Source organism: Salvelinus fontinalis, chromosome 18 (genome assembly GCF_029448725.1).
Source record: "Salvelinus fontinalis isolate EN_2023a chromosome 18, ASM2944872v1, whole genome shotgun sequence".
In the NCBI taxonomy this organism is placed as follows: Eukaryota; Metazoa; Chordata; class Actinopteri; order Salmoniformes; family Salmonidae; genus Salvelinus; species Salvelinus fontinalis.
In genome coordinates, this window is record NC_074682.1 from 38,928,261 (window position 1) to 38,941,591 (window position 13,331).

The 13,331-nt window shown below is 41.1% G+C and overlaps 1 protein-coding gene across 1 annotated transcript in view; it reads right to left on the reverse strand.

Moving 5' to 3' along the window:
• The window catches only part of LOC129815474 (ubiquitin carboxyl-terminal hydrolase 4-like), a 35,399-nt gene that overhangs the window by 18,331 nt on the left and 3,737 nt on the right, over positions 1-13,331 (reverse strand). The window contains exons 2-11 of the mRNA XM_055869345.1: positions 10,645-10,772; positions 10,327-10,457; positions 10,125-10,251; positions 9,857-10,002; positions 8,305-8,366; positions 5,492-5,638; positions 3,725-3,842; positions 1,896-2,069; positions 1,489-1,647; positions 1,136-1,360 (exon numbers count right to left, since the gene is read on the reverse strand). Of these exons, the coding sequence (XP_055725320.1) occupies positions 1,136-1,360; positions 1,489-1,647; positions 1,896-2,069; positions 3,725-3,842; positions 5,492-5,638; positions 8,305-8,366; positions 9,857-10,002; positions 10,125-10,251; positions 10,327-10,457; positions 10,645-10,772 (1,417 nt within the window). The remainder of the gene's footprint in view (positions 1-1,135; positions 1,361-1,488; positions 1,648-1,895; positions 2,070-3,724; positions 3,843-5,491; positions 5,639-8,304; positions 8,367-9,856; positions 10,003-10,124; positions 10,252-10,326; positions 10,458-10,644; positions 10,773-13,331) is intronic.

The window sequence follows — 13,331 nt, forward strand, 5'->3', positions numbered from 1 at the left end:
TGTGGCACAAAAAGATTATCCTAATTGGATGTAATACATTTTTGAGGTACAGAATAAATGATCTGTTAGATCTATTTGATGAGCATTCTAAGCAACTCTTCAGCTTCACCCAAATTACAGAGAAATATAAACTGCCACATAATGAATATTGGAGACACCTCCAGCTACGAAGGTAATTGTCAAAATGGTTGGGAAGCACCCTTACCTGTCCCATAGCCAGCCAGATAAAATAAATAATTTATAATCTGCTACAGGAGCAATTGTCTGATCCTTTAAATAAGGCTAAAGTACAAATGGGCAAAATATTTGGCTCTACATATATCCCACGAAGAGTGGAAATCATGCTTGTCTAATTTGAATACTATGTATAAAGAAATGGTAAACACATCTCTTCAAATGGGACTCCACAGAGTTAATTCCAGAAGACCGATGTTGGAGATGTAAAGGTGATGATGCCTCTAATACACATATACTTTGGTCATGTCCAGTGCTAAGAGATTGGTGGAATAATATACAAGTTGATTGAGGTTATTAAGAAAGTTCCTGATCACAGAAACTGTATATGTTAGTCCTCATCTTCAGCTGTTGAGCCTATGTTTTCACTTCCTTTGAAAAGAGATGGCTTATCCTGGCCATCACAACAGCTAAGCGCTTACTCTTAAGGCATTGGAAGAAACAAGATCCCCCTCCCTTTGATGAACGGGCCAGTACCATAGCACAGCTGGATAGCTATGAGAGAGTTTCTTACTCGCTTCTGGATAAACTACTTTGAATATACTTGGGGCCCCTTTCATTGCTTGATCAAATGGACCTTAACAGGTGAACTGTATCTAAAGTCAGTATATAATGGGGTATAGCAGTGGTGCTATTATTTATTATCTATTAGTTCTCTCTTGTTTTTGGTGTGTCTGATATCATTGTCTGGTTTTATATGACTGTCTTGTTTTTTTCGTTGTTGTGAAATTCTTAATAAATAGAAAAAGATTGTTATAATGACAGTGTAACTACATTGAGGGGGAAACGCAGCACCCATCCAGTGTGTGTGTGTGTGTGTGTGTGTGTGTGTGTGTGTGTGTGTGTGTGTGTGTGTGTGTGTGTGTGTGTGTGTGTGTGTGTGTGTGTGTATGTATGTTACCTGCGTGGGTCTGGACTGGGGGTCGATGCGGACCAAGAACACCTCCATAGTGCGGTCCTTCTTCATGGGCAGAGGGAGTGTGAGGTAGCAGAATGGGTCAAAAGTCACAGAGATCTTGGCACACTCTGGACACACCAGAGTGGATTTGAACAGGCCATGGAATATGTCCACGATGACTGAGTCATTGCGCAGGCGATGATTAGTCCATGCTTCCTTAGCTACAATCTGTCATTCAGAAAAAACATTTTTTTAAAGAGATTTGTAGAGAGGTTATCACAAACATAATAGGACTTAATGACAATGCTATGGGAAATCCTCCTTTCTAGCATCACCAAGATTGTGTGTATGTGTACCTCGTCTGGCCGCCCCCCTGCATCTTGCAGGGCCAGGTAAGGCTTCTTTTTAACGCGGTTCAGGTCTTCGTGGAGCCCGTCCATCAGGAAGGCCAGCAACTCCTGAGAGTCCTGCTGCTGGTACCCTGAAAACTGGGGGGCGAAGCGACCCACTTGGGTCTGAGATAGAGGGGGAACACAGGGTGGAGGTTAGCAGACTGTGCAGCTTGTTAATCACACGTGTTAAAGTAATTATGATGCTCATTGCTGTCTGCAATGAGTTGGTAAATTAGTAACTGACTATAGGATAAATCTACTGGTAACTGACTGAATTGGAAAATCTACTGGTCAAAAATAGGATGAGGAAGGTGCACTACATTGCAGTAACCTATAGAAATTCAGTCTCATATATCAATGGTGATGCTCACTTTAAAGGTGCGGGGAGCCACATAGCTGCTGCGGCTAAGCCACATCTGCTTGACCAGGTCTGCGTAGGCCTCTGCGATCTCCCCCCTCATTCCTAATGGATTTTCCCGGTTGATCTCCGCCTCATACTGGTCATCCAGGAAGTACTCAGTGAGAGGGCACGCGTTGCTCAGACACTGCAACAAAACAGTGAGGTGAATAAGGGGGAAATATACAGTTCAAACTTTGTTTGGTGTGTGTGTGTGTGTTTGTGTGTGTGTGTGTGTGTGTTTGTGTGTGTGTGTGTGTGTGTGTGAGTCAAAGAGCACGTCTAAGCCTGAGTCTGTGGCCTGTTCTTCCACACCATCAAATGATTTAGAGAGGTAAGTACAGCTCGGTCTTAGACAAGGGATAATTGGATGTCTTAGACAAGGTAAATATGCTCTATAGCAAGACATATCCTGAAACTTAAATTAATAGCCAGGCGTTAATTTGCTTAAGTCACTGATCCCAACGGGAGCTTATTAGAGACCGGCTTCTATTTGAGCCAGGTGCTCATTTGCATAGTTAACTGAAGAACTGTAATATCCTATGCTTCACGGAGTCGTAGCTGAACGAGGACACGGTTAACATAAATCTAGCTGGTTTTTGTATGCATCGGCAGGACAGAACGGCAGCTTCTCGTAAACTCGAGGGCATGTGTCTCTTTGTTAACAACAGCTGTTGTGCAATCTCTAATAATAAGGAAGTCTTGAAGTTCTGCTTGCCTGCTCACACCAACTCATTCAAGGGTTTGTCTTCACATTTACCATTTTCTACATTGTAGAATAATAGTGAAGACTAACTATAAAATAACACATATGGAATCATGTAGTAACCAAAAAAGTGTTAAACAAATCAAAATATATTTTATGAGATTCTTCAATGTAGCCACCCTTTGCCTTGACAGCTTTGCACACTTGGCATTCTCTCAACCAGCTTCATGAGGTAGTCACCTGGAGTACATTTCAATTAACAGGTGTGCCTTGTTAAAAGATAATTTGTGGAATTTCTTTCCTTCTGAATGCGTTTGAGCCAATCAGTTGTGTTGTGACAAGGTAGAAGTGATATACAGAAGACAGCCCTATTTGGTAAAAGACCAAGTCCATATTATGGCAAGAACAGCTCAAATAAGCAAAGATAGTCACTGTGTACCTGTTTCTCGTGTGACTATTTATATATTTTTTATTAATCTTTAAATCTGCATTGTTGGAAATGAACCTGTAAGTAAGCACTTCACTGTTAGTCTACGAAGCATGTGACATAAAATGCTGGAATTAAACAAATCAAATTGTAATACATTTCTTTCTTTCCTGCATTAAATGTGTTAGCATTTACACACTGTCAGGTTTGGGGGTGGTGTCTTTACTCCCGAAGACGTTTACTGTTTTTGTGCTTGCCAGTTAGCTAGCCGTTCTCAGCTGTCAGCAGTTTCTTACTGAAGATAATAACGGATGATTGCCATAATTGTGTCATTACGGAATTATTTAATGTAACAAAACAAACATTAAACCAAGTAAACAATTCACGGTAAACTCGTGAACAATTCATTTAGACTGGTGTTTATTTATTTGATAAAGGCTTTTATTTGCTGAATTGCGTGCCATTGCCCAGCTATTAAAAAAAGGCACAGGCGGCTATGGACTGAGTTTAATTTAGTTTTACAGTACCCAATATTTGCTGTGGAGTCCATATGAATTCTTTGTGCAGTATATGCTAATGTGAGTTTGCACACAGACCTTGTGTGTGTGTGTGTGTGTGTGTGTGTGTGTGTGTGTGTGTGTGTGTGTGTGTGTGTGTGTGTGTGTGGTACCTGGAGAGCGGAGTTCATGAAACAGGTGTTGCCTAGGTTACTGAGACCACAGAGGCCAGGTTGGGATGGTGACTCTCTGTAGTTGTATGAGGAGCTGTATGAATTATAACCTCCCAATCTGTAGAAACAGTAAGGGTGAGTCCAGTGTTTAACAGGTCAAACATCAATGGATTGTACAAATATTCCAAAACATACACTATCGGTCAAAAGTTTTAGGACACCTACTCATTCAAGGTTTTATTTTTTTACTATTTTTCTACATTGTGGAACAATAGTGAAGACATCAAAACTATGAAATAACACATGGATTCATGTAGTAACCCCCCAAAAAGTGTTAAACAAATCAAAATATATTTTATATTTGAGACTCTTCAAAATAGCCACCCTTTGCCTTGCGGACAGCTTTGCACACTCTTGGCATTCTCTCAACCAGCTTCACCTGGAATGCATTTCAATTTAAAAAAGTTTATTTGTGCAATTTCTTTCCTTCTTAATGCGTTTGACCCAATCAGTTGTGTTGTGACAAGGAAGATAGCCCAATTTGGTAAAAGACCAAGTCCATATTATGGCAAGAACAGCTCAAAAAAGAGAAAAAGAAACAGTCCATCATCACCTTAAGACATGAAGGTCAGTCACTACGGAACATTAAGAACTTTGAAAGTTTCTTCAAGTACAGTCACAAAAACAATCAAGCGCAATGAAACTGGCTTTCATGAGGACCGCCACAGGAATGGAAGACCCAGAGTTACCGCTGCAGGAGAGGATAAGTTCATTACAGTTACGAGCCTCAGAAATTGAAGCCTAAATAAATGCTTCAGAGTGCAGGTAACAGACACATGTCAACATCAAATGTCAGAGAAGACTGCGTGAATTAGGCCTTCATGGTCGAATTGCTGCAAAGAAACCACAACTAAAGGACACCAATAAGAAGAAGAGATTTGCTTGTGCCAAGAAACACAAACAATGGAAATTAGACCGGTGGAAATGTGTCCTTTGGTCTGATGAGTCCAAATTTGCGATTTTTGGTTCCAACCGCTGTGTCTTTGTGAGATGCAGAGTAGGTGAATGGATGATCTCTGCATGTGTAGTTCCCACCGTGAAAAATGGACGAGGTGTGATGGTGCTTTGCTGGTGACACTGTTGGTGATTTATTTAGAATTCAAAGCACACTTAACCAACATGGCTACCACAGCATTCTGCAGCGATACACCATCAAATCTGGTTTGTGCTTAGTGGGACTATCATTTGTTTTTCAACAGGACAATGACCCAAAACACACCTCCAGGCTGTGTAAGGGATATTTGACCTAGAAGGAGAGTCATGGAGTGCTGCATCAGATGACCTGGCCTCCACAATCACCCGACCTCAACCCAACTGAGATGGGTCGGGATGAGTCGGACCGCAGAGTGAAGGAAAAGCAGCCAACAAGTGCTCAGCATATATGTGGGAACTCCAAGACTGTTGGAAAATCCTTCCAGGTGAAGCTGGCTGAGAGAATGCCAAGAGTGTGCAAAGCTGTCATCAAGGCAAAGGGGGGCTATTTGAAGAATCTCAAATATAAAATATGGTTACTACATGATTCCATGTGTTATTTCATACAATGTAGAAAATAGTCAAAATAAAGAAAAACCCTTGAATGAGTAGGTGTTCTAAAACTTTTGACCGGTAGAGTAGAGTAAATGGGACTCCATTGACTTGGTCTGACTGGCTAGTGATATCCCATTGACTGCATATTGTGGCATAGTGATAAAAACACAGTTTGCTTGCCTATTGCCAGAGGAGGTGCTGTTGTTCAGTGTATAGCCAGTGTTGCTGCTGCTGTCCCCATTTGTTACTGTTGAGGAGATGGTTGCCGACGAGTTGGAAGAGAGCTTTGGAGAGGTAGTGAAATTCCTGGATGTAGCCGTACTGGATCTGAATAACATGAACATAAACTTACTGGAAAAGTTTCAGACACATTATTTGATATATACTATTTTCTGCACTCAAAGATTAGGGTTGGCGGTATCCAGATTTTCATATCGTTTTTCTCTCATCCCAGGAATTACGGTATTACCGCCTTAGAACACAAGGGGGCACCTGAAATGCTAAAAAGCCCATTGGATGTCTTTTACCAGAACGCTAACAAAGTTAGCACAAAAGCTCATTTCCATGGAGGCTGCTAGCTAAATATGCTTACAAGAGTAAACTAAAATAAACAAATGGCAAAGACAGGCAATCCAGCTCTGAATGTAATTTTGGACATTTATTTTACACATTTACAAATGTGGACGAGAGAGACTGTGTGTGGGGAGCAGTCAGGCCGAGAACAGAGAAAAAAATCCTACAGAAAACCAAGATGGCAGCACCAGCTGTACAGATAACCCATCCAAAAGGGCGTTGACTTCTGAAACATGGCAGAAAGCTAGCACAATTTGATTCCCCGTCACCTTATTAATTAAGTCACTTACTTTGATAACTAGCAAGTTATACTTAAGGGAATTCTGTTTTTTCCACGAGGGAAAAAATATAAAGTGTATAAGGAATATATTGCTGCATTTTGTAAACATATATCTAAAATGCTTCTAATTGTAATTTCTGCTCACCATAAGACAAATTTTGTGCTTCCGTTACACTTCTCCACTCAGAAGAAAATTCACAAATGGGCATTGTATTAGCAGACAGCGCTCCTCTGACTGATGTGTTGTTTGGTGTAGTCAGCCTACTTTCCTGTCAGCAAAACATTAGGAAATGTAGTCCGCTACATTCTTTCTATGATAAAACATTGGAAATATTTTTATTTATTTATTTTACCGTTATTTTACCAGGTAAGTTGACTGAGAACACGTTCTCATTTGCAGCAACGACCTGGGGAATAGTTACAGGGGAGAGGAGGGGGATGAATGAGCCAATTGTAAACTGGGGATTATTAGGTGACCATGATGGTTTTGAGGGCCAGATTGGGAATTTAGCCAGGACACCGGGGTTAACACCCCTACTCTTACGATAAGTGCCATGGGATCTTTAATGACCTCAGAGAGTCAGGACACCAGTTTAACGTCCCATCCGAAAGACGGCACCCTATACAGGACAGTGTCCCCAATCACTGCCCTGGGGCATTGGGATATTTTTTAGACCAGAGGAAAGAGTGCCTCCTACTGGCCCTCCAACACCACTTCCAGCAGCATCTGGTCTCCCATCCAGGGGCTGACCAGGACCAACCCTGCTTAGCTTCAGAAGCAAGCCAGCAGTGGTATGCAGGGTGGTATGCTGCTGGCTATATGACGGTCAAGCATAGTTTTTGCAAAAAATACCTTGTTTTTTGGGTGGCTGCCAGCCAAATACTGTTGCGCTTCGGTTGTCATCTGATGAAAATGAAGCTACTATCTGCCAAATGTGTTGCCCTAAAGTATTTTCTGCAAAGGAAAACTATAGTTGCACATCCCTGATTAGACTATTGAAGTAAATAAAACACTTTCTATATAAATAGCAACCCCTGTCAATACACAGCTGGACTCACCTGCTCCCACTTTCTCCCATTGTGCTATTTACAAACAAACATGACTGGCTCAACTGTTCTGGGGAACTATGGCAAGCTTGATGTAAATGTAAAATAATGTGACAGGTAAAATAAAGAACGTGATCTGCTTTATCTCCTAACATATTGCACAAGTTGACTACAGGTATTTACTTCAAAAGGTAGCTACAAATATTAACACTTCAAAGAAGGTTTTTCAATACCGTTGAAACTATCTTGTGGCTATTACCAAATACCCTGGTATACAGTATACCGCCCAAGCCTAACAGACAGAGAAAATAGTAAATGTGACAATTTAAGCCATTTTAGTCAACAAGTAGGGTTGCAAAGCTACCGGTAATTTACTAAAGTTAAGGGAATCTTCTGTAATTTTTGTAATAAACAGAAAATCTATGACAATCTATCGTAATTTATACTTGGATTTTTTTTATTTTTATGTATTCATATATAGTATTCATTTTTTTTGTCTGATCTGTTCCGTCTATTTTCCATGAGTTTCTAGTAGATGGTTCAAGACGGTATCTAGTATGGTTCAAGAGAAAATAGCCTAATAATTAAATTATCAACAATGGCATTATTTTCAATAAACTCTGCAACTATTCCAACTATTTACTTTTCACACCTGTCACCAGTTTGAGGCCAAAACATTGAAAACAAATACATAGACATTGTAAAAACAATGTGTGTAAAAAAAAAGAAGCAAGGACATTTCATGCTGAAACCCCCATATTAAAACACCAATGAGTTTCACTATGTTGATGGTTTATATTTAGGATAATGTTTACAGCTTGGTCATTCTATTCTTTTTTATATAAAAATCTTAATTATTTCTTAAATTTTACATGTATTAAGGCTAAAGATAATATTAGACCCCTGTGATAATCTGAAGTACCCAAAACGGCCACTAGACATCTTGTGCTAGATAACAAAAAATCCTTGAAATATAACAAAATTCTAGTAGTTTACTGATGAACTTCGAAAGATCCAGTAATATAGTGTCGCTTTGCAACATTAGTCAAAGTCCTAGAATAGAGGATGGGTAACCATATAACGATAGACTTACTTTGGATGGGAGGCTTGTCTGGGCCACGTGCCGTCCTCGTTCTTGCATTCAATCACGAGCACCTGTGTGGGCATCACACCAGTGAGAGCTGTGCTGAACCCAGCTGATATCAACAACTGTGTCATAATATACTCAAATATCAGAGTTAATCGCTGCTGGATAATGTAACAGAGAGCAAAACAACCTCTTGGTGCAATTTCAACTGTTGGGAGGAAAAACTGATGCAGTGTTCGTACACAGTGGCAAGTCAAATTTAAGGATTTAAGTACTTTTTCAACTAATATTAATTTCAAAGACCATCAATTTGTAATAGTTTCTATTATGCAATTGTTTCTAGTCGCCACCAGATGTCAGTATGTCACCACAAACTCATGAAAAATTATAACAACTTACTATTAATCACTACCTTACAAGTTCTACTCAATAATACGTGTTTCACTACATACATGAGTGTTAAGTCAGTACTGATGATGTTGTAATTTGAGTAGTGACGAGCAGAGTTTTGGGACATGCCTACGGGTGAACACATTTCCTATTCCTACACAATTCCAGCTTAATGACCATTGTATTTTCATTGGGAATTTGGAAAAATACTACACAAACGCTATGAAAAACCATCTTGCTTCAGACTGGTAGCTTTAATGTAGCTGGTCAGGAGAGGGCGGGTGGGCTGTATGAGGAAAATGGCATGTGATCGGCCACCAGAACAGCAGGAGCACGGCTGCTGCTTGATAAAGCAGAATGTCGCGGGCGCCCTTTGAATGAGGCAAAAAAGCTCTGTCGAGAAAAAGTACAATGTCACAATGTAGAACTGGTGCCTACGCAAGATGCAGCGCTGTGTCATTCCACCTTCAGGGCCGATTCACCTGTGCTCGCAAAGTCTGACGCATTTTTTGCACCTTACACGGTGTGGGTTGGTTGGGTCCAGTGACATAGTGGTAAAAAAAAGGTGTAAACTATCCTGAACTAAAGTATAAAAAGCAACATGTAAAGTGTTTGTTCCATGTTTCATAAACTGAAAAAAAAATATCCCAGAAATTTCCCATAGGCGCAAAAGGCAGAATTGAATGTACATTTGACCGGCATTTTAGCTATGATGTGACGTTTGGGGGCACATAGTCAGGCAGGCAAATAACTGACTGACTGAGTGGCAGAGGAATGAGCCTGGCAAGCAGTGTGAAAAACACCTGAGGAAATCAAATTTGGCAGTCTGCCTGGAAATGTATTCGTAAAACCAATACATTTTCCTAATATTTTTCAGATTAGATGATTTTCTGTTCTCCTCTCATTTTAATTGAAGTACTTTTAAAGTGTCAAGGTATTCCAGTATTTTAATTTCAAAGTGCCAAATTCAAGTACTTTAAGCTCCTCAAGCGAACCCTGCTCATGAGATTATAAGTGACGACACATTGGAGCTTCCCCTCAAAAAATATTCACTTGTGCGGTGTGTCTAATGAAGAAAGTGCCAGTGGGCAAAGGGTCTAGTTCTAGCTGTGTGTGGCCTAGTAGTGAGTGAGCGGATTTGGGTGTTGGGGTGGAGACAGTACTCTACCTGGCCCTGGAAGAGACCAGCATCCTGTACGGTGCTGTCTGGCTTGTTCAGCTGCTCGTACGTGTTGCTCATGTACTTGTTCCACAGTCGAGTCTCCTTCCCCGTTGGGATCTCAAATAGTGACCGCATCTCCTTCTCTATGGTGTCTGGACAGGGCACACACAATATTTAGTTAATTAAAAGTCAGAAGTGGCTGAAGATGATATATCTAGTTAGTTCACACGTCAGTTTGCTCTCTGGCTCACAGTACAGTACTGTTCTCTCTCACCTATAGTGTCAGCTTTGCTGAAATGACGTGTGACCACATTGTCCATGTTGTCATTCTCACACAAGTTGAGCTCCAACAGATAGACCTCCACTTTACAGTGCTTGACAAACATGCCGTGTTCAACCACCTAGAGAGAAAGAGCAAGGTTAAAGAGAGAGACTAACGCAAAAGGGTGAAAATATAAATTTTTAAATGGCATCACCTTTCTGACGATGGGACGCTGGCCCTCAAGGCAACCATACCAGCTGACAAACTTGTTCCACGCCTCAGTGGGCACAAGGACATAGTCCAGCTCATCTATAAGGTGCTCCTTCAGGATCTGAGTTTCATGGTCTAAGGAGAAAGAGAGAGAGTGTCAAGGTAAGTTTATGACATCAAGTATTTAGAGTGCTCGGTTATAACTAGTTTTGCACTTATTAGAATCATGTTCAGAGCAGAGACAAAAGAAAACACACAGGCCTACACACAGATTAAAATACAATGTGACATTTTGTGGAAGTGAATATGATGCCTGCATTACCTGAGAACAGACCAGAGTTGTCAACAGAGCCGGGATAGAGACTGTGCTCTCCAACATTGTACATATCCCAACTGTCAAATCCCACATATTTCTTCCACTGCTTGAACCACCGACTATCAATCAGAAACCTGCAAAAAGAAGTGCTACTGTATTGGGTGGAATGATAACTTGCAGGTTAAAATGTATATCACACAACGGTAAAACAAATGTTTTATATAAACTTGCCTTGCATGCAGACAACCTGTGCCACTAGTTTCTAAATTATGTTTAACAATTGCTAGGTTTCAATCGGCGACAGATTATCAAGTGAATATTCCAAAATCTGCATAATAACAATATGCGCATTTTAAAACCAGAGATATTTCCATCAAATTGACATCTTGCAGATAAGTCTGTGAATGATGACGTAGTGCATATTAAAAATAAATTTTGCGATTAAATTCCCATGTACTAAATTAAAAAATATTACAGAAAAAAATAAAAACATTTTAACACAACATCCAACAATTTCAAAGATTTTACTGAGTTAAAGTTCATATGAAGAAATCAGTCAATTGAAATAAATGTATTAGGCCCTAAGCCTATTTCGCATGACTGGGAATATAGATACACTGCATTCGGAAAGTATTCAGACCCCTTCACTTTTACTACATTGTTACGCTACAGCCTTATTCTAAAATGGATAAATAATTAGTTTTCCCTCAATCTACACACAATACCCCATAACGACAAAACGAAAACAGATTTACTTGTTTTTTTTAAACAGAAACACCGTATTTCCATAATTATTCAGACCCTTTGCTAGGAGACTCGAAATTGAGCTCCGGTGTGTCCTGTTTCCATTGATCATCTGAGAAGAAGTTTCTACAACTTGATTGGCGTCCACCTGCGGTCAATTCAATTAATTGGTCATGTTTTGGAGAAGCTCACACCAGTCTATTTAAGGTCCCACGGTTGACAGTGCATGACAGAGCAAAAACCAAGCCACGAGGCCGAAGGAATTGTCCGCGTTGCTCCAAGAATCGATTGTGTTGAGGCACAGATCTGGGGAAGGGTACAAAAAAAAAAAAATGTCTGCAGCATTGAAGGTCCCCAAACCACAGTGGCCTCCATCATTCTTAAATGGAAGAAGTTAGGAACCTAGACTCTTCCTATAGTTTGCCGCCCGGCCAAACTGAGCAATCGTGGGAGAAGGGCTTGGTCAGGGTGGTGACCAAGAACCTGATGGTCACTGACAAAGCTCCAGAGTTCCTCTGTGGAGATAGAACCTTCCAGAAGGACAACCATCTCAGCAGCACTCCACCAAATCAGGCCTTTATGGTAGAGTTGCCAGACGGAAGCCACTCCTCAGTAAAGGCACATGACAGCCCGCTTGGAGTTTGCCAAAAGGCACCTAAAGGACTCTGACCATGAAAAACAAGATTCTCTGGTCTGATGAAACCAAGATTGAACTCCTTGGCCTGAATGCCAAGCGTCACGTCTGGAGGAAACCAGGCACCGCTCATCACCTGGCAAATACCATCTCCCAAGTACAGAGATCCTTGACGAAAACCTGCTACAGAGCACTCAGGACCTCAGGCTGGGGCAAAGGTTCACCTTCCAAAAGAACGTTGACCCTAAGCATACAGCCAAGACAACGCAGGAGTGGCTTCGGGATAAGTCTCTGAATGTCCTTGAGTGGCCCAGCAAGAGCCTGGACTTGAACCAGATCGAACATCTCTGGAGAGACCTGAAAGGTAGGAAACAAGACCTCCACTACGATGATCCTCAACACTGGGGCTCCTGTACTCCCAGTTCACCAATGACTGCGTGGCCAAGCACGCCACCAACTCAATCATCAAGTTCGCAGACTACACAATAGTAGCAGGCTTGATGACCAACAATGACAGCCTACAGGAAGGTGGTGAGGGCTCAGAGTGTGGCGCCAGGAAAATAACCTCTCACTCAATGTCAACAAATCAAAGGAAATGATCGTGGAACTTCAGGAAATAGCAGAGAGAGCACCCCTATATCCACATCAATGGGATTGCAGTGGAGTAGGTGGAAAGCTTCAAGTTCCTCGGCGTACACAACACTGACAAATTGAAACGGTCCACCCACACAGACAGTGTGGTGAAGGCGCAACAGAGCCTTTTCAACCTCAGGAGGCTGAAAAAAAATTGGTTTGGCACCTAAAACCCTCACCAACTTTTACAGACACACAAAGGGTGGTGTGGTATGCCCAACGCATCACCGGGGGCAAACTATCTGCCCTCCAGGACACCTACAGCACCCGATATCACAGGAAGGCCAAAAAGATCATCATGGATAACAACCACCCGATCCACTGCCTGTTCATCCCATTGTCATCCAGAAGGTGAGGTCAGTACAGGTGCATCAAAGCTGGGACCGAGAGACTGAAAAACAGCTTCTAACTCAAGGTCATTAGACTGTTAAAATAGCCATCACTAGCACAGAGGCTGCAGCCTATATACATAGACTTGATATCACTGGCCACTAATAAATGGAACATTAGTCACTTTAATGTTTAATATTATGCATTACTCATCTCGTATGTATTTACTGTATTCTATTCTACTGTGTCTATGCCGCTCTGATATTGCTCATCCATATATTTGATACATTCTTAATTCCATTCCTTTGCTAAACTTGTGTATGTGACCAATAAAATTTGATTTGAAAATAGC